The sequence below is a fragment of the Pyricularia pennisetigena genome (assembly GCF_004337985.1).
Source record: "Pyricularia pennisetigena strain Br36 chromosome 7 map unlocalized Pyricularia_pennisetigena_Br36_Scf_8, whole genome shotgun sequence".
Classification (NCBI taxonomy): Eukaryota; Fungi; Ascomycota; class Sordariomycetes; order Magnaporthales; family Pyriculariaceae; genus Pyricularia; species Pyricularia pennisetigena.
In genome coordinates this window covers 485,270-505,848 of record NW_021940920.1, presented here as the reverse complement: position 1 = coordinate 505,848, position 20,579 = coordinate 485,270, and the positions used below count along the sequence as shown (strand labels likewise).

Here is a 20,579-nt window from a genome sequence, read left to right as displayed (position 1 = left end):
AAAGAACAAGCTTTGATAGAATAGACAATTTCTAAAGAAGCAAAGTCGGACACAAGCAAAATTGGTCCCTTTCGCGCCTACTTCCCAAGTGCCAATTCACTTTACCACCATCAGCACAGGATCGGATCTTCATTGAGCACTCCTGTCAGAAAACTGCGTGGGTGCGGGCTGACGCGCGCAAGAGGATGACCTGAGCTGGATGGACATCCCAAGCCGCCAGCCAATCCTAGCCTCTGTACATCCGACGCTCGTCCGCGCTTTTTGTGGAGCACTTCAGGGAAAATCCTTAGCAGGGTCTTTTGTGGCTCGTGCGCGGCACTGAGTGTTCAACACCAGGCACCTTCTCCTTTCTCGACTTTGTGCTCGTCGGGCAAATTGGCAAGCAAGACGTGACAGTTTTGTCCTCCTCTTCTGCAGCCGGTTCAAAGCACCAGTAGGGGAACATGGAACAATCTTAGGATAACCAGGCAGGTAACTGTAGGTCCCTTGCCTTTTTGCATCGAAACCACGTTTTGATTTCTTTGTTTCCAGGATCACTTGGCAGGCATTGAGCGATGAATTGCGGGACCAATGATATCTACGAAGTGACTGAGGTTGAAGCACTGTTTGGTACGCATCGGTACTACCAATCACTTAGACAGCGCTGGGTCTGCCGTCGCGGTAGGGGTTGGGTCGCAAGCTGAGTACTGAAATTAAAATGAATGGCAGCGTTGATCGCGACGACCAGACGCGACGGCATTTCCGAGTCATTGTTATGTGGGGTACCCATTGCGGAGGCAAAAGCGGAAGCCAATTTGAGCTGATCAGATGAGAAAAAAACCGAATCGCATTTGTTCCCATTGTTGGGATGTTTTACGCTGCCGTTGAAAACACAACGAATTTCCTACGAGGACGAGGGTTACAAATCTCGACCACTTGTTCGTACTGTAAAACGGCATTGACATCCATCCATACGGCACCCTTCTTGCAAACTTGCACACAGGGGCCAGTAAGCTCTCTTGCCCTGTGCCACGGGCAAGTGGAAGACTCTACTCCCCATCAGTTACCCACCCAGATACCCAACGTAACTTGTCTAAACAAAACATGAAAACGAAAATATCCTGCATGTAGTTTTGACGTGCGTCGTGGGGAAGTTGCATCCAAGGCGGTACCTGCAGTAGACACGCCACTGTGATACAGCTTCAGTAGCTTATTTGCATAGGGGTCGTCCCGACGGAATTATACCTAGGCCTGTAGCCTAGCCCCTGCCAAGATGCACCGTATCAGGAGGTTACCATATACAGGGTGAGTTGAAAATGAGGAGACACGGGCAAAACAAACAAAAACAAACGTAAAGGCGCAAGAGATCAGTGAAACTTGGGAGATTTCCGCGTTCGGCTTAACATAGGGTTTCAATGCAGTCGGATCTGAAAGGCAGGGTGTCCGTGGCATGAAATTGCTGAGGTCGACTCCGTTTTGGAATTGTTAGCTAGTAACCTTAGGTGGGTAGATATTGAAAAGCGTAGCACTAAGGAAATCAAGGAAGAGTGATTTTTAATCAACACAACAATCTGCAAAGAACATACCTATCGTAATGGCGTGGCAAGCGTCACTCAACGAGCTTCAGGCGCGTATCGCTCATGAATAAGTAGTAAATTACGTATACACAATGGCGTATGTGAACCTCTGACGGCTTTGTGGAAAACATATATCTATCACTCAACACATTGGATGAATCAGACCTGGCAAGCCCAATGGCGACGGGTTGGTTATGCGGTGTAGGGTTAGTAAAGTGGTGCCGATACTAACCCGACAAGGGGCCCATGCACTGACTGCATTGGCAAGACTGACAAAGGCCCTTTCTGTCTAAAGTTCGTGGTGCCACATGCCTTTGTCGCTCACATTAATGCCGGCTTCCATGACAAGTCTACGGGATCTCGATGCAGAGAGCTCATACAAGCAGGAATGCATTGGGCACGTAGGTTGTTGCCACGCTATAGATTTAAGAAGAAGGTAGTCTACTAGCCCCGGAAATGTGGCACTGACAGCTAAAAGCAGCGTTTTTGATGGTAATAGAAAAAGGGAGGAAGAAGAACAAGTAAGATGTCTCATAAAGCTATCCGCTTAGTCCAACGCCACTTATCTGTCAGGGTAAGGACCGAACATCACTTACGGGAAAACCAATACCAAAATGCGCGTGGACAGGCAAAAAGCAAGTTCGATCCTTAAAATGTAAAACACTCGGTATTCGTAGTTAGAGACTTCCAAGCAGCAAAAGTAGTATCTTGGAAGTCAAATGCATTACTATACTATTTTCTCGTTCGAATTGGCAACCTAAGCGGGAGAGAAGGGCACAAATTTTCTGGAGAATTCGATTCAGTGCTAATGTCTGCGGTTTTCTCACTTTGTTCTCAAAAACGTGACCTAGTCTGACTGGGTTTTCAGGGCCAAGGCTCTCAAGGTACCAAAAATACCTATGCACCTAAGTATTTGTCTGGTACTCTGCCGACTTAAACTCAAGGCAGCTTAGATTCCTAACAGTCTACCTATGTGCACATGTGCCTACATCTTAGTTACGTTCGCAGACAAGACGCTCAGGCGGGCAGGTTCATCAGGGTTGAAACGAGAGGTAGCTGGCATGGAACATACCTACCTGCATAGGTCCCCACATATCATGCAGCTTGAGGACTCCCGCTGCCATGTGCATGCCCTCAAGCTACTTTGAATTTCCTATCATGTTACTTAATTTTGCTCTGCTAAAGTACTTGTAACTGTGATTAAAGAGTTGAATTAGTAGAACTCACCAGATCATCAAACAAGGTAGCGTATAAGATGTATATGAATTGAAGCATGACAACTTACCATGATGACGGCATTCACCGATCTCAATGGTCCCCACACCACGCGGCTGACCCACAAGCAACTAGAACCCACCGCTCCTGACTCGGCAAGCCCTCAGCCTCCAAGCGCTCGCGCTCGAGCTGGCCAGCACCGACATCACAGCCCCGATTCACCAAGTAACGCGACGAACCACTTCCACCAGTTCGCTCACCCACAACCGTCGATTGCGAGCGGCAGCTCCGGAGCGATGCCGTCGAGGTCGCACACGACGACAACTACGACAGACACGCTTCTTGTTGGGCCTGCAGCTGCGACCATGGCCGCGTCTCGCCTTGCGCAGCACAACTCTCCTACTCCTCTTCCCGCGTCCGTGACATCAACCAACGGCGCGCCCGCACGACGACCGGACCTACAGACGACCGAATCGTCCAGCTCACAAAGTAGACGGCCATCCAGTGCGCCGTCTAGCAAGAACAACGCAACGGCGGCTTTGGCAAATGGCGACGGCTTCGCAGCAAATCATACGCCCGTAACCGTGGCTTCGAGGTCGTCCGCCGCCGCCGACGCTGCCTCCCTTTCCGATCGCAGACCTTCAAGCGCGAAGCCCAAACTTCTCAGGTCGAAGAGTGACTTCGTGCTTCATTCAGAAGATGGCTACGACAGCGACCCGGACGACTCGGACGCTGACCACCATCGCCGGCAAGGCAATAATACCAAGGGCAAAAAGATCAGCTCATGGGGTGCCAGGCATGGCTTTGGGGACCACTATGATTCCGAAGAAATATCACATCTGGTAAATGTGCGTCTGTCTGTCCTTGCTCTCCCTGACCAATCTCGTTTGTTGCTCCTGCCCCTGTTTTCCTGCAGGTTGCTGCGGCTTCACCATGCCTACGATACTCATCTTCGTTTCTCTCTGTCTGGCGTTCGTCCCATGCTCTCCAAACACATCTTGAAGCAGGCATCAAGTGATGCAAACTGTCGGGAACTGCATCGAATGTTGTTGTTCCGTACTCTCTGGGAAGACACAAGGTATAGAACATGTTCTTGTTCTTCTGAGTACCGCTCATGGCTCCGCCTGCAGCCTCAAAACAAGGGCCACTATCTTCCCTTCTTTGCATCTTACACACACTACAAACCCAAGGCAACCCCATGATAGGACGCGGGGTGCCTCTTTGAAAATCGTTACACAAACCTCTACCCCCGCCTCATTTGTTCCAGCCAGTCCTCATCCAGAGTTGCAAGACTTCAACCTTACACGTGGTGCATATCTGTCTGCCTATTTCATTAGTATTCGTACAAAACACCCTCCTTGTACCATGTCTCGCTGCCTTGGACCTCAGCCCTACCGTCCGGCGCCAGTTCCTCCATTGAGGCCAATATACAACCACTTCACCAGCTTATGCGATTGTCATGGGACTGTATTCCCTATCGAGCTTGCTTTTGATAATCTTTATAGCCACGGGGACGTCCTTCGCCTTCGGATCTGCGAGCGCAGACAGAGGTCCCGAAAAGACAAATTTCTTATGGAGCAATGGGGCTTGCTGCTTACAAGCGCCTCGCTAAAGATCGCCTGCATTTACTAACATGGCTGGGCAGAATTGGTACATGTACTTTACTGAAAAGCGCCATGAGACAACTGGCAAGCCGAAACTGGCACCCTTCGAGATACAAGATTGGCGCATGAGGGATCGACTTAAGACCGTGTCCGCGGCTATTGCCGTGTGTCTTAACATTGGTGTCGAACCCCCAGATCAGCTAAAGACAAATCCCGGAGCCAAAATGGAAGCATGGCAAGACCCGACTGTTACTCCGGCTCAGAAAGCGCTCGAGAACATCGGCAAGGCACTGCAGTCCCAATACGAGACGCTGGCTATGCGCACGCGCTACAAGCAGTATCTGGATCCCTCGGTCGAGGATACCAAGAAATTCTGTGTCTCGCTTAGAAAGAGCGCCAAAGACGAGCGAGTCCTGCTCCACTACAACGGTCATGGTGTCCCAAAACCTACCTCATCTGGTGAGATATGGGTATTCAACAAGAACTACACACAATACATTCCAGTCTCCCTTTATGATCTTCAGCACTGGTTGCAAGCCCCAACAATCTTTGTCTGGGATTGCTCCGAGGCTGGCAATATCCTCAGCAACTACCATAAATTTGTCGAGAAGCATGAAAAGGAAGAGGAGGAGGCTGTCCTTCGTGACCCAAACCATTATAAAGCGAACTTCCGCCCCTATATCCACCTTGCCGCCTGCAGTTCCTCACAGAATCTCCCCACCAACCCATTACTTCCCGCCGACTTATTTACATGCTGCCTCACGACGCCGATCGAGATGGCCCTGTGGTTCTTCGTCCTCCAGAACCCTCTCCAGACCGGACTCACGCCCGAGCGAGCCAAGAAGCTGCCAGGGCGTCTTCAAGAGAGGCGGACACCCCTTGGAGAACTCAACTGGATTTTTACAGCCATAACTGACACAATCGCCTGGACCACTCTTCCGCGCCACCTCTTCCGCAAGTTCTTTAGACAGGACCTGATGGTTGCGGCTCTTTTCCGTAATTTCTTACTTGCCCAGAGGGTCATGTCCGTCTACGGCTGTACTCCGCAGTCTTTCCCAGAACTGCCAGATACGAGGCAGCACCCTCTATGGGAGAGCTGGGATCTTGCTGTCGACCAAGCCCTATCTCAGCTGCCCATGCTTGAGCGCAAAGAGACCGAGGGTATTGAGTACGAGTATCAAAATTCGACATTTTTCACTGAGCAATTGACTGCTTTTGATGTCTACTTGACACGCGGTGACGCCTTGCAGCAAAAGCCCCCCGAGCAACTTCCTGTTGTCCTGCAAGTTCTCCTCAGTCAACAGCATCGAGTGAGGGCGTTGATATTACTGGGAAGATTTTTGGACCTCGGACCCTGGGCAGTGCAGCTGGCATTAAGTATAGGCATTTACCCCTACGTCTTGAAGCTGCTCCAGTCCGCTGCTGCAGAATTGAAACCAGTCATGGTCTTCATATGGACACGGGTACTGGCTGTTGATACTTCATGTCAGCAGGACCTTATCAAGGATAGCGGCTACCAATACTTCTCCAACATCCTCAAGCCGTCAGAGGGCCTGCCAGTCGCCAACAGCGATGAGCACAAGGCCATGTGTGCCTTTATTTTGGCAATGCTCTGCAAGGGGTACAAGCCCGGCCAAGTTGTTTGCAATCAAACCGACATCATGGGTTACTGTCTGTTCCACATCCTTAATGAGGATAATCCGCTTCTGAGGCAGTGGTCTTGTCTCTGCATAAGCCAACTGTGGTACGACCTCCCTGAAGCCAAATGGCGAGGTATCAGAGACAACGCGCCAGCCAGGTTGTCAATTCTGACGAAGGATGGCTGTTCCGAAGTTCGCGCTGCAGTCCTGTACGCCATGACTACCTTCCTGGGTATACCTGACCTCACAGACGAAGTTGCCAGGATAGAAGAGTCAATTGCATGGACTGTGCTTGACATGGCCAATGACGGCAGCCCAATGGTCCGCAAGGAACTACTGGTGTTCTTCTCTCATTTTATTCTTCGATATGAGAGCAAGTTCTTAGTCGCTGCTTATGAACACCTCCTTGAAGAGAAGGAGTACTTGGCCTACCCTCCGCAAGATGACGGCCGCGAAAGCAAGATGGGTCTACATTACTCAAGACCAGAGAAGCGCGGTCAGGACGGGGGCGACCGTACCAAATCACAGGGTCTCTCCCACAACACTATCATCGCTGCCGTTTGGAAGCACGTCAACATACTCAGTGTTGATCCTCATCCGGAAGTCCAAAGCCATGCAACCACCATAGTCGACTATGTACACTACACTCTCCTGCAATCCTCACTAGGTTCACAATCGCAGAGCCTTATGGACGACATTGGCCGACGAGCAAGGCGGCAGGCTGCGAGGCAGCAGGCCCAGGCTAGCCAGCGAAATAGCATTAATGGCGTGAGCAGCGTGGGAGCAACCACACCTTTGCCATCACCGGGTCTTCTTCGGCGAACTGTGAGCACTCTGTTCTCTCCCTTCTTCCCAGTGGATGGTCCAACAACACCCACAACTCCCGAGCCATCCCCCGGTCTGTATCGAACATCTTCTGTAAAGAGCCGGAAGGGAGCGGAGCCAGTGGCTCCATTATCGACGGAGCACAACGACAATGATGTCAGTCATGCCAGCTATCACGTGGCCAGGGAGCCGGTTTCCGCTGGCTTTCAGGAGCGTGACGTTACTCAAGCCCCCAAGCTACCTTTGCAAAGCACGCTACTGGCCTGGTCCATCGAGTATTTCCTGGAGCCACAGATGAAGTCGAGTGAATCCGAGGAGCCTGGAAGCACCGAGTACAACGAGCGACTGTGGCGACGGTCAAGGAATGAAGGCATCTTAAATGAGACTCAGCCCCAAAAGTTGCAGGCCGGACGTCACAAGTGGAACAATCAGATTGGGATTTTCAACACACATGCGCAGCCATCAAAGCTGAATTTTCATCAGTTCGAAGATCACGTTGCAGTAGCGGACGATGGCAACACTATCCAGATCTGGGACTGGAAGAACCAAGCCAGGCTATCACGGTTCTCGAATGGCAATCCGGAGGGTTCTCGGATCAGTGATATGAAATTTATCAATGAAGAGGATCAGGCGCTCCTCATGACAGGATCTTCGGACGGAGTGATTCGCATCTACCGCAATTATGACCGTCATGACAATGTCGAACTGTCATCGTCCTGGCGTGCCCTCACCGATATGGTTCCCAGTAATGTTAACTCCGGGATGGTTTTTGACTGGCAGCAAGTCAACGGCACGACACTAGTAGCGGGCGATGTTCGCGTCATTCGAGTTTGGAGCGCTGGACAAGAGGCCTGTGTGACCGATATTCCCGCTCGGTCTGGATCCTGCGTCACCTCTCTGACATCTGACCAGATGACTGGCAATGTTTTCGTCGCTGGTTTTGGCGACGGGGCTGTGAGGGTATTTGACATTAGGCTCCGGCCACAAGACAGCATGATTAGGAAATGGAAGGATGAAGCAGACAGAGTGTGGATCAAGACGGTTGCGATGCAAAGGGGCGGACAGAGGGAATTGATGAGCGCAAGCCGAAACGGCAAAGTCAAGTTGTGGGATATACGGATGGATAAGCCGCTCAGTGTGTTCCAGACGACGAAGGACACACTCAGGACGGCTAGCATGCACGAGCATCTGCCCGTATTCTCTGTGTAAGTGTCACATTCCGGATGCTTCCTTTTCTGCTTCAGAACTAACGGGGTGGGGTCGTAGTGGAACTTCGGCGCATACGGTAAAGGTGTTTAACCTCGACGGCAAGGAGCTTTCTCAGATGGAGCCATATTCCAGCTTCCTCCAAAATCGCGGGTCTCCTATCTCAGCAACGGCGTTCCACCCGCACCATGCAATCTTGGGCTGTGCGGCACGCGGCGATCATCACGTCAACCTTTACCAGTGCTCTGGGGCCCGGATTCCCCAGGCAGACGAAAAGGTAGATGCTTGAAGGGCCTCCGAGGTCCTTTGGTCGGGATTATGGCTAGTCGGAACGCCGACGGGGCCAACGGTTTGTAAGATTATGACGACAGCTGGGTTCTGCGCCAGATGCCCATGACACAACATCAGCAGAATTAGAGCGTCTAGGATTGTGGTATTAAGCTCCCTAGTCATCTTTGCTGCCTTTTTTTTGTTGGAACTGTCGTTCTCTTCATTATTCATCTCTTATCCTTAACTGTTGGCGCATGGCTTCTTCCTTGTTTGCATGGGACGAAGGGATGATGGCCTGCATTTGCTGTGTCTACTTTTATTTTATTCTTTTCATCGTGTTGCATGGGTTTTCATAGCGGGCATTGAGGCATTGGTTTCCTTTGGCGCTGGACAGGTAAGCCTCGAGTTATATTACCAGTCTAGTACGCTAATACATTAATGATACATTGGAATGGCTTGGTACTTGACCGTGACTTGTCCTACCTTTTTGGAGGCTTGTTCGTATCCTGAAATGTGTTGATAAAAGGGGGGCTCGATATACGTGATTAGTCAGCCATTAACCCCCAAACGATACCTGTGACGTGATGCCTGTTTGAATTGAGTCAACCCCCACCATAGAGCTCCAAGGCGCGACCCCGCCAAAATTTGTTTCCATGTTAGTCAAACCATTAACAAAAAGCTATCGGCAGACGAGGTGTGCTCGGAGCTAATCATTCAAGAGAACACGACAAACAGCCCACGCCAACTGTGTGTCATACCTAGAAACACACCAGCAGGTAACGATGTCTGAGCAACAAGCGACTGAATCGAAGCCCACCGAGGCACCCGCTGCCGGTGCGGCACCTGCGGCCGGCGGCGAGGAGGGTCCGTCCAAGAGCGCTCTGAAGAAGGCTGCGGCAGCAGCCAAGAAGGCCGAGGCAAAGGCAAAGAAGGCGGCCGAGGTCGCGATGCGAGAGGCTCAAGCCAAAGCCGCAGCAGGCGGCGGCGAGGACCTGGCCAAGGACAATTACGGCGCTTCGGCGCCGGCGGAGCGTTTGACCAGCCCTGAGATCACACTTCCGGAGCTGGGCGAGGCTCAGGTCGACAAGACGGTGCACCTCTTTGCGTTTATGCAGAACTCACGCATGCAGGGCGCCAAGATGGCGTTTGTGGAACTGCGCGAGAAGGGCACGTGGGCGATCCAGGGCATCGTGGCGGCGTCAGCAGATGGCAAGCCCGTCAGCAAGCAGATGGTCAAGTGGGTCGGGTCGCTGTCCGTCGAGGCCTGGGTGCTCGTCGAGGGTGTGGTCAAGAAGGCGCCCGAGCCGGTCAAGAGCGTCCGCGTCAGCGGGTACGAGTTGCACATCTCGCGATTCTACTGCATCAGCCCCGGGCCGCAGCAGCTGGGTCTGACCCTGGCAGCCTCAAACAATGGCTTCTCGAACGAGGATGCCGCCCCCGAAGAGGGCCCCGTCGTGACGGCAAGCTTGAACACGCACCTGGACTACTTTGTCATCAGCAAGCGGTCGGCGGTGCGGAGTGCAGTTGCCGACGTGCGAGAGACGACCAAGGAGCTGTTCCGATCGTATCTGAAGGAGCGTGGCTTCCACGAGTTTGAGAGCCCTTGCATTATCGAAGCGGCTAGTGAGGGTGGTGCCAACGTCTTCTCGGCCGACTACTTTGACAAGAAGGTGTTCCTGGCACAGTCGCCCCAGTTTTACAAGCAGTACGAGATTGCGGGTGGTAGGCAGCGTGTTTTCTGTATCGGACCTGTGTTCAGGGCGGAGAACAGCAACACCCCCAGGCACATGACTGAGGTAAGTAGCGCCGGCTTTTTTTTTTTTTTTTTTTTTGTTTCAGTGTGTCCCCAGCATGGGAAACTAATCAGCTCGCTGTCACTAGTTCACGGGTCTCGATATGGAAATGGTTATCAAGTGGCACTACCACGAGGTGCGCGACATGCTCGAGGGCGTCTTCCTGCATATCTTCCGCGAGTTGAAGAAGCAGTGCGCCGAGCAAATCGAAACCGTCCGATCCGTTTTCCCGGCCGAGGACTTTGCCCTGCCGGAGCCGGGCAAGGAAGTGCGCCTGACATTTGCCGAGGGTCAGAAGCTGTTGCGCGAAGAGGGGCCTGAGGAGTTCCGCAACGTGAGCGACTTTGAGGACATGAGCACACCACAGGAGAAGGCTCTTGGAGAGATCATCCGCCGCAAGTTCGGCACCGACTTCTACGTGCTCGACAAGTTCCCCGAAAGCGCCAGGCCGTTTTACACATGCGAGGACCCAGAGAACCGCGAACTGACCAACGCGTACGACTTTTTCATGCGTGGACAAGAGATCATGTCCGGCGGACAGCGTATCCACAAGCCGGAGGAGATTGAGGCGCGCATGAGGAGGAAGGGTCTCGACCCCAACTCCAAGGGCCTGAAGGGCTACGTCAACACATTCCGCCAGGCTGGTGTGCCGCCGCACGGTGGTGGCGGCATTGGTCTCGACCGTGTGGTGCAATTCTTCCTCAACCTTTCCAATGTACAATATGCGGCCTTTTACCCCAGGACACCGAACCGTGTGCGCGATGGAGTTTCTGAGGACGAGCCCGCTCCGGCTCCGGCGGCTGCGTCTTGATGGTGTGAGGAGAAAAGGCTTTGTCTGGGTGGCATCGTGCAGCTAGCAATCGATTACAGCTTGTCTACATGGCGACCATACCCGTATGTAAATGTCAAAAAACTAGATTCCGTAATGAGGATCATCTGCAAATCACAAGGACACATTTGCAGGGTTGAGAAATCTGGGAAAAAAGAAAGTCCAACTGGTAAGACTGGGCAAGAGGAGCAGGAAGGGTTAGGGTCTTTAGATGCCTGTCTTGAGCGGCGAGTCCAAAGTAGCTCGGCGAGGACCCCACTCTGTTGCCTGCATTGACATTGGTGATAAAAGCTTCTGCCCCATCCCTGCAGTCCTCAAAGGATCGGAAATGAGAAAAGAAAATCCACCTGCATTATATTACCTACCTACCTTACCTAGGTACTTACCCTCTTAATTTCAACCAGCTCCGGCGCTGTGTCATGTCCACAGTAAAGCGTAGAAACAGTTCCGACCAAGACGGTTCTGCACCGCCTAAAAAGCAGCGTCGTGACCGTCATGCCAGGGGCGGCCAGCCAGATGTGGACGAGACCTACGGCCAGCGTTATGTATTTGCCAACCTCGATGATCCAACCGCCCCCTCAAGCGACGAGGAGTTTGAAGTCGAGGATGAAGGCGATGCCTTGGCATATCTGCGATCTGTCCGGTTAGTCTGCTTTCCCGATAACAAAGTCCCAAGCTTGCACATACCCAAAGAGCAGTTTTCGCTAAAACATCCTACTTTTCAAAAAGTCTCAGACCATGAATACTGATTTGGTGAGTATCTTGAATGCAGAGAGGAGGCAAGCGTGATTCCACATCTTCTCAGCGCGCCCAAGGCTGGGCCCCAACTACCTCCAACACTTCGCGAGAAGGAAGACACTAGCTACGATGACGACCACGTAAACGACAACATGGCCGACTCGCCCATGGACCGCAGTATTTATCACGATGGCATTGGAGACACCCGAGGTTACTATCACGATGGTGCATATACGGCCATGCCAGATGTCCAGGACGATCAAAAAGACACCAACAACGACGACATCACACCGGAAGCGGCCGAAGAGGAGGCTCGGAAAGCTGAAGTTTGTAAAGCCCTCTACAGGAGCATCATTGCACGGTTCGAGGCAATACGAGCAATAGTCCACCAGGAGCCACCGGACGATGCGCTTCTGGAGCTATCGTCCGATCACGGTTTCGAAGTCAGCCCCTTCGGCTCAAGCAAAGGAGGTCAGAAATCATATACGACATGGAGTTGGCGATTGCGCAACACAGATCCACAGCCGGCGCAGGTCGCAGCCATGGACCGGACGGCGGCCTTCAGGCTAATCCGCGTCATTCTCAGCGATATCAGGATGCTTAAACGTGGTCATGAGATCACCGAGCGGACTAGTGCATGGCTGTGGGCGTTGCTGGCAAAGTTGCCTGACGCCGGTGAGCTGGACTATACCGATGTTGGAGTGGTGCGCGACCTAGGAAAGCGTGCTGTTCTTATGATGACTAGCCTCGCGCATATGAATGCGTTGCGCGAGCAGGTTGAGCTTGGTCAACACGACCGCCATGACGAAGATGACACCTCGAACGCCGCTGGCCCTTTGAACGAAGTTGAACTTGGCCACTACGAGGGAGAAGAGGGGGTGATTGGGGCTCCCCGAGACACCTCTGGTGCGACTGACGATCACGATGATGATGCCGACAACGCAGCCACCAATGAAGATGCCGAGGCTCCTGCTTCAGCCCAGAACACACTTGATGCAGATGGTGCCAGTGAGGACGAACCTATGGATCTCGAAGATGGTGAGGTTGACGAAGGAGAAGTTCCCGATGGTACAGCACCGGCAGATGACGGCAGCGATGATCTCGAGGCTATCAAGGCAAGACTGCTGGGGGACCTCGAGCCGCCTGTCAACATCGAGCCGGAAATAGAGCCTTCAGAGCACGATGATTGGGAGGCCGTAAAACTGCGCTCTCGTATGAACATGCGCATGACACTCAACATGATCCTCACGGTTGCGGGTGAGTTCTATGGGCAACGGGATTTACTTGAGTTCAGGGATCCTTTTCGGGGAATGTGAGTTTACGTCTTTCGATTGGCTTGCGTTTCGTTATTGTGTCGGGTCCTTATGAAACCCTAAGACCGACGAGTAAATTCAAGGTTTGGTGGCTTTGGACGGTTTCTTGTCCACCCATCAGGGTGCCGGTCGACGATTGGAAGTTCAAAGTCTGTCGTTGGCCACCCCTTGTGAGAACATGGTTGCAGGTGTATTTGGCCGTGCCCTCCCTTGAGTTTGTGCAGGCTCTGTTGAAGATCAGACTGGGAGTCAAAGCTTGGCTTCAATTAATTCAGACTAGGTTGAAGATGTGGCTTCTGTCGTCGAAAATAATTCATTTCATTTCCAATTCCTTTCTTGCTGTGACCATTTGTCCATTCCACCTGACATTGTGATCTAGGTCTAGTGATATATCTTGTCCTGTCTACGTATTGTACCGCACCCCCATAAAAGCCCATTACGCGAAACACACGCGTACGAAGCGTGATCAGAAATCGGTAATTGCGCGAATTGTCCCACATTGGACCCTAGGCTTCCCCAATTAGAACGGTGCCATTTGATTGCCCTTGCCTAGATTCTCCCCAGCAACAGACGGGACCCTCGTCGTCAGAAAAGTGCGAAAACCAGGTAATTTAATTGCGTTTACCTAGTGCCACCCTAGGAGCATCTCTCGACAAGACGACACTTTCTTTTACACACCAAGACACTCTCCACTCTCGCAACGTCTTTTTTTTTTTTTTTTTTTGCACTATTTTTGTTCAGCATTGTCATTCTCTTCCCTGTCACTTTACCAGGGTAGCTCAGACCACTCTTTTGGTTTATCGGATTTGGATTGGAAAATCCCCCCGCCGCTTATCACGCAGTAGCAATCGCATCGGCATATTGAAGCTCTTCAGCATAGCGGCAACTTGGCCAACGCATCACGCATCTAAGCCAGCCGTCTCTTGAACAGCTGGGGTGTCGAAATAACACAATCGGCTGTTTCACTCCTCCTGATTTCAATTAGTTGTGTCGTCCAGAATACCGAGTACGACCAATCCATCTGGAGGCTGTCTATCGCGCCAAACAACAGGTTCGTTCAAGTGGCCGGGAAAGCAAAGCAGTAGTCTCGGCCGGTCCCGATTGCTTCTCTCGAATATCTTCGCACCTCGGAAACCAGAGAAAAGCAATGTCTGCCCACCGCGCCAAACGCCCCTTTGCCGGCGCGGCATCCGACCCCGCTCAGCGCCAGATCACATCCTTCTTCTCGGCCACCTCGTCGCCGTCACCGAGCGACGACTACTACAACAGCAGCGGCGGAGGCCGCGCCTCGCAGCACGCAACCGCACCGGTGCTACCGGCTTCTGTTCAGTCGAGCCTGCTCAACGTGGGCATGCGTGTCCGCAAGTCCGTTCCCGAGGGCTACAAGACGGGCAGCTACGGCAGCTTCTCGCTGTGGTCAGACGAGAAACCCGTCAAGCAGGTGGCGAGCACCGCCGACTTCAAGACTGTACCTGCCGTCAAGTCGTCGTCGTCCTCCAGCTACACGGGCGGCAACCGTGAACTGCTGCCTTTTTGCGGTATCCACAGCGTCGGCGGCATGAGCAGCCAGCCGGTGTTTGCCTCGGGAGCTTCGTCCGTCCCGGACTTGGATGATATGCCCGGCTTGTCGAGCAGTCAAGAGTCGGTCGAGTCAAATTATTCGCAAGGGGCCACTGTGGTCAACTCCCGCAAGAGAGTTTACGGAGACGAGCAGGACGGGGAGGACGAGAGTCCGGAGCAGGTTGGCCTTCGCCTCTTCCGTCAACAGTTCCGACATGATGGTGAGGTCAGCCCACGGAGCCAGACGCCTATGGGGTTTGGGAATCCTCGGGTCATGGCCGTGCCGCGCACCCGTCGGCAAACCGGAGCCGAGCTGAAAAATGGGGCCTTTATCCAGGACCAAGAGAATGTCGTGGTGGCAAAATCCGATGACTTTCCAGAGGCAGACTTTCTTGATTACACATCGGATTTGGAGATGGATGTTGCTTGAGGTCAAATACTTAGTCTCTTTTTTCTTCTTTCTTGTTTAGGTTGGGTTTACGATGGCACAGAAGACGTACGTTACGAGGATCACTTTAGCATGGCGTTACGAGGAGCTTAGGTTTCAGGGTTCAACATGATCATTGTACTATTTGGAGCGGCACTGTTCATGTAGGATTAGGCTAGCAACCGGAATGATTCGCGTGGAAAACGAAACTTTTAGAGTGGTTCCTGTTACTTTTCCTATCCCACAACCTACTTCATCACCAGATCGTGGCGTGAAGTCCTATCCGTGAAGTCGTTGTCGCAAAAAAAAGGTTGTTTTTTCCCCCTCCCCCAAAATAGACGACCGGTTCGTGTGTATCAACATGATGACATGGAAAAAATGAAGAAGGCGCGAAGCAGTGTAAGAACTCCGATAGACGCCGAGGGACGTGACAAGACAAGAAAAAATCCCAGTGAGCAAGAGAAGGTATGATCCCAGGCATGACCCTTTTTTATTGAACCCCGTTATCTTTGAGAAATTAGAATTGGCGATACATCTACTTTCTCCGGAACGAGCAGCCCTCGGTCAGACGGGCTTTTCCACCGGTCGGTTGGCAGAGAACGGTTGTGCAGCCCTGGCAGATGACGACAGTCTGGGCGTGCGAGAAAACGGTGGTGATGGTGAAGCAGCCGGGGCACTTGACGTCCATGAAGAAGGACCTCGGGGCAGGGACAAGGGTCTGGGAGAGGCGAGGTTAGATGTGGTTGTCGAGCAGATGAGGAGACAGGATGGTAATTCTCACCTTGAGCTTGTGCTTCTTGGCCTCAGCAGCAGGGCTGGGGTTGAGCAGGTCAACGGCGAGAACCTAGAACGAAGGAAAAAAATGTTAGCATCACGAACTCTAGAATAAAATTCCAAATATTCCTATGCTTCGTGCGTGGGTGGATTCTGGATGCTACGAGCCGAGCTTCGCCGTCGGTCGGGCAGCATCAATCCATCAATCAAAATCCATATCCCAACCAAGTCCCAGCTACCGAATGAGTCGAAAAATTCGTAGGTCTTGATAATGACGATGTTGATGATGGCTGCCCTGCTCTTGCGGATGGCGTTGGTCTCGTGGCGGTCGAATTGGTCGTCGATTTTTTCTTGTCGATTTTTTTTCCGCAGTGGCGATCAAAATTCACACCCGTCGAAGCAGTTCAACACAACGAGACGTCGGCTTACCATCTTGACTGATTTTGCAAAGATTAACTCTTCGGTTTCTTCGATTAATCGTTGCTGGGGCGCTGACCAGAGATTTGGCGAAAATGGGATGGCGTCGAGAGGTTTGGCGGTCGAGCAGATGTGGTCGTCGAGAGGATTTTGGTGGGAGGGAGAGGCGTAAGTCGGGGTTTGGTGGGTTGAAAGCCCACGTGACTCGAAATCGCCATTGTGGCGCTAAAGGTGGAGTGGGTTTTACGATAGGCACCCCAAGGCACCTATGCGCTCTGTTGGTGCCGGGTACCAATGGGAAGGTACCTAGCAGTTAGTAATATGTCGACCATGGCGGGGTGCGCGGGCGCAGAGCAGAGCAAGTACGAGAATTGAATTGTTTGTCCATTCTAGGCTTCCTCATTCACCAGGCAGGCTTACGAACACACTACGTAACTACAAGTTCTTTGATTTAACTTGATCTGATTTGATTTCTTTTGTTTAAGTATATTTTTCGCTATCTGCTACACGTATTGCACACCTGCGCATTGCTCAGTCCTATCCGCCATTCGCAAAAAAATGGCGGCGCCCTTCGACCAGAGGATAGCTGTGCCTATCGACGACCCTAATGCTGATACGGAATGGTACGTTGTCGCATAGACTCTCATACCACTAAGAGAATATGTTCCCATTACATGGGACTGATAGTATTGCAGGAATGAGATCTTAAGAAAACACAAAATCATTCCGGAAAAGGAGCCCGACCCAAATCCCATGATAGAGGAAGCAATACTGGCAGCTAGGCAAATCGCTCACGAGAATCGCCTTGAAGGCAAGGACATTGACGAGCTGAAGGAACTGGAGGATGAGGAGGACGAGGCATTTATGGAGCACTACTTGCAGAAGCGGATGCAAGAGCTCAAGGCCCTGTCGCAAAAGGCCGTCCACGGCAGCGTCTACCCGATATCGAAGCCCGAATACCAAAGAGAGGTGACCGATGCATCAAAGGACAACAAAACGGTCATGGTCAACCTGGTATCGTCGCTGGGATCGAACGTCGAGTCGCGCGTGCTATCTGATCTGTGGAGGCAGGCTGCCAAGGAATACGGAGACATCAAGTTTTGCGAGATGCGGGCGGACCAGGCAATCGAAGGTTATCCAGACAAGAACTGCCCTACGATATTGGTCTACCGAAACGGTGACATAGTAAAACAGATTGTGACACTCATGACTGTCGGCGGACCACGCATGAGCATGCTCGATCTGGACAATATTTTGGTCGAGGTTGGGGCGGTTCCGGACACGGACATGCGCGTGCTTCAAAGGCGGCGGCGAGCGGAGGACGCGGAAGAGGAAAGATTAGCTGCTGGCGAGAGGAACATAAAAAGCTCCAGGCCAGCGGTCAACGACGACGACGATGATGACTGGGACTGATGGAGGGCGAGATCAGTGATGTAGGAGAATCGCAACAAGAAAAGAAAGTGCTGGAAGGAGGAGGCTGGACTAAACAATGACAACCAATCCTCCTGACGCGCGCATTGCGCTGTCACACCTAACGTGAAGTAGGTCGTGCGAATGGTGGCGCAATGTGATGCGCAAGGTACTCTCGGCTATCCCCAAGCAATTACCCCCTCGGGTCGGCGGCTGCAGGGTTTATGTGGTCCCCTGGATCTGGTGGCCGGCGTGTCGTGTTGGAGCGACCTATGCACGGACCACACAAGCTCTCCCCGCCGCTGTATTTTTGTAGCCGAGATCGTGAGGGACCCACTTTAATGCCTTTCGCTCAAAGTATACACGCGACACGTTGGATGGATACCAGACTCCCAAGTCGCGTCCCAACCTCTAACCATACATGTCTGCCTATAACTTACTCTTTTCCTCGGTTTATAAAGTCTCGCTGTAGACTCTCTTTTGCCGCTGAGACTGGAGTGTTTCTTTACAAATGTTATAGGGGCTCCCGTTTTCTTTGCTTCAATAGGAGAGTTTCCCAGACAATTCATTTGGGAAAGACACCCCCACATTTCAACCAATGGAAGACGAAAGCCAACCGTCTTTGCCCTCGTTTGCCGCACTCAATAATCAGCGGCTGAGGTTCAATCAAGCGCCACCCGCTCATCTCTTTACTGATTCCAGCGAGCCGGCTGCCTTTTCCAGCGACGATGATCCGTCTCTGGAAACATATTCCCACCATGGCCGTCGCAAGAAACGACGGATAGGATCATGGTTTCACCAGTCCTCGCTGCAGCAGCTGTCATCCGATCCCCCGTTTCCTGAATTTGTTGAGGGGGCCGCGTCGCGTCCAAAGGCCATCGCTCCTGGCGCCCCAAGGCAACTCAAGCGGGACATGGACAGTGGTGTTTGGCTGGCCAGTGATGACACGGTTGACAAGAAAATCACACCTGACGAGCCCGCAGCAGCAGAAGCACCGTCTCCTTTGGTTCCCCGTGTGGCCAGTGGCTTCCATCGCTGTGCGAGTATTCGCAATATCTCGCCCGAGGAGAGCCTGGCTCAGAAGATCATCCAGGATTGCATCGAGGAGGGTGATGAAGACGTTAATATTGCGTAAGCTTTTGCATCCTTTGAAGGCCAAATCAGGAAGTCCGATGGAGGATGGAGAAGAGCAGTATGCTGACCAGACAGAATAGGAGCTTGGGTCTTGAGAGCATCGCTGCTTCAACTATCCAACCGCTGTCCGGGTTTCAGCTAATTCCTACCGTGGTCGAAGATGTTCCGTTTGAGGCACGAGATATTAAACTGAAGCTGTACCTTGGAAACAACCGTCTTGCTAGAGTCCCGGCTAGCATCTGTGATCTGAGCTTTCTGACAGTTCTGAGTCTGAGGGGCAATGGCTTGAAAGAGCTCCCTCCCGGAATATCTCAGCTGCGCAATCTGGAGCAGCTAAACATAGCCCAAAATGCGCTGCGTTGGTTACCGCATGAACTTCTTGAGCTGATAAACACAAGTAAAAAGCTGGAGTTTCTCTCCCTTCACCCAAACCCATACTGCCAGCCAGAAAGCAACAGACACGCAAGTCAGATGCCGGAATATAAAACCATATCCTTCTCTCAGGGGCTTTCCAAGAGGGATTCTTATGCGACATGGTCGACTTTCTCTGGAATTGCGGGGAGCCATGGTGGATGCCTCGTCGCCAGATCGCCTATGCAGTACGTTGACGGTCTTGGTCGGCCCTGCAACACAGATATCGTCAACTTGGACGAGGGCGCTTGGTTGCCGGCTGCCGATCTCTACTCGGAGCCGGCCAAGCCACCTGTCACCTTTGACGACGCTTCTCCCACCCGGGCACGGTCGCTTCTAGAGCTAGCCCTCGAATCGTGCAGTCAGGCGTCGACCAGCACTTCCACGGACCTGCGCTCGCTCATGCCTGACAGGTCGCCGGCCCATCTTCTGGCATTGCTGGATCGTGTCGATCAGCTTCGTGACGCGGGTCCCCAGCGCTGCGCCCGACCAGCCTGCGCTAAACGCCAGAGCATGGTCATTCCTCGTGTCCAGTGGCTGGACTGGTGGGTTTTGGGCAAATACCATATTCACAAGACTGACAAAGAAACAGGTCAGCTCGTTAGTGAGCCCGATGGTGCCGAAGTCCAAGGCACCGATTGGTCTATAAGCCTGGCCGCGTCTGCTAGAACACTCGTTCCGTTCATGTCCAAGGGGTGTTCGTGGCGCTGTGTACCCGAGGTCCCTGAGAAGACCAAGCCGACGCCCGAATGTACTAACATAATGATTGTTCACCGAAGCTGAGGCGAAGCAAGAGACGCGCAATAGGATGGCGGGCAGTGTTGGGCGCCGCTTGGATGGTGGAACCATATGAGTGAGGAGTTAATGTCTGACTGTGCTTGTGTTTAAGAAAGATAACTGTGAATACAAGGCTATTTTGGTGGCAACGGGTGAGTTGCATCAGTATTGCTGACAGTCTACACACTGATTTGTGAATCCTGATCCATACCCCCAGTCTACTTTTCGCCCACTATCACATGGAGTAGGCAACAACACGTCGTCAATATCCCCGCTGGCAAGTTCGTAACAACCCATGCAAGAACCCAGCTCTCGGTTTTGAAGCGTATCCGTATTCAGCTTGCAATCACACCGGGCGCTAGTCACCTGGCACGCCTTCCCCTGAACACACACCTTGATAGTTTCATGCATTTACAAGGTACGTGCAGTTCTTTGCTCAGCCTTCACGGCTGCGTCAGCTTTTGATGACACCAGGTAGAAGGACAGGACGCGCATCAGACAAGGTTCAGATGGTTGGCTTATCTGCCAAGTTGTCGCGTTGGCTGGCGATCTATTGGCTCATGATTTCGCTGGTTTTTATCCTCACCGTAGGGGGTACGTAGTACCGAAACATGAAATCTCGGTGTGACCCCTGGCAAATGCGCCACGAACAAGACCGTTACAGTACCTAGTCACGGTGT

At 52.3% G+C, this 20,579-nt stretch overlaps 4 protein-coding genes across 4 annotated transcripts; 3 read left to right on the top strand and 1 right to left on the bottom strand.

Moving 5' to 3' along the window:
- Positions 1-2,842: 2,842 nt before the first annotated feature.
- On the top strand, positions 2,843-8,335 carry PpBr36_09271 (uncharacterized protein; the record flags this gene model as incomplete). Its single annotated transcript, XM_029896392.1, has 3 exons — positions 2,843-3,619; positions 4,417-8,045; positions 8,107-8,335. 3 exons carry the CDS (start codon positions 2,843-2,845, stop codon positions 8,333-8,335), a joined length of 4,635 nt encoding a protein of 1,544 aa, XP_029744702.1.
- Positions 8,336-9,098: 763 nt separating this feature from the next.
- Positions 9,099-14,979, top strand: PpBr36_09270 (uncharacterized protein; the record flags this gene model as incomplete). Its single annotated transcript, XM_029896391.1, has 5 exons — positions 9,099-10,112; positions 10,198-10,863; positions 11,343-11,581; positions 11,711-12,933; positions 13,988-14,979. The coding sequence occupies 5 exons, from the start codon at positions 9,099-9,101 to the stop codon at positions 14,977-14,979; spliced, it is 4,134 nt and encodes a 1,377-aa protein (XP_029744701.1).
- A 532-nt stretch (positions 14,980-15,511) lies between these two features.
- Positions 15,512-16,182, bottom strand: PpBr36_09269 (uncharacterized protein; the record flags this gene model as incomplete). The annotated part of the gene is made up of 3 exons (XM_029896390.1): positions 15,512-15,694; positions 15,758-15,820; positions 16,180-16,182. The coding sequence occupies 3 exons, from the start codon at positions 16,180-16,182 to the stop codon at positions 15,512-15,514; spliced, it is 249 nt and encodes an 82-aa protein (XP_029744635.1).
- A 543-nt stretch (positions 16,183-16,725) lies between these two features.
- On the top strand, positions 16,726-19,905 carry PpBr36_09268 (uncharacterized protein; the record flags this gene model as incomplete). The annotated part of the gene is made up of 4 exons (XM_029896389.1): positions 16,726-16,790; positions 16,863-17,547; positions 18,125-18,708; positions 18,792-19,905. The coding sequence occupies 4 exons, from the start codon at positions 16,726-16,728 to the stop codon at positions 19,903-19,905; spliced, it is 2,448 nt and encodes an 815-aa protein (XP_029744638.1).
- Between the last annotated feature and the right edge of the window lie 674 nt (positions 19,906-20,579).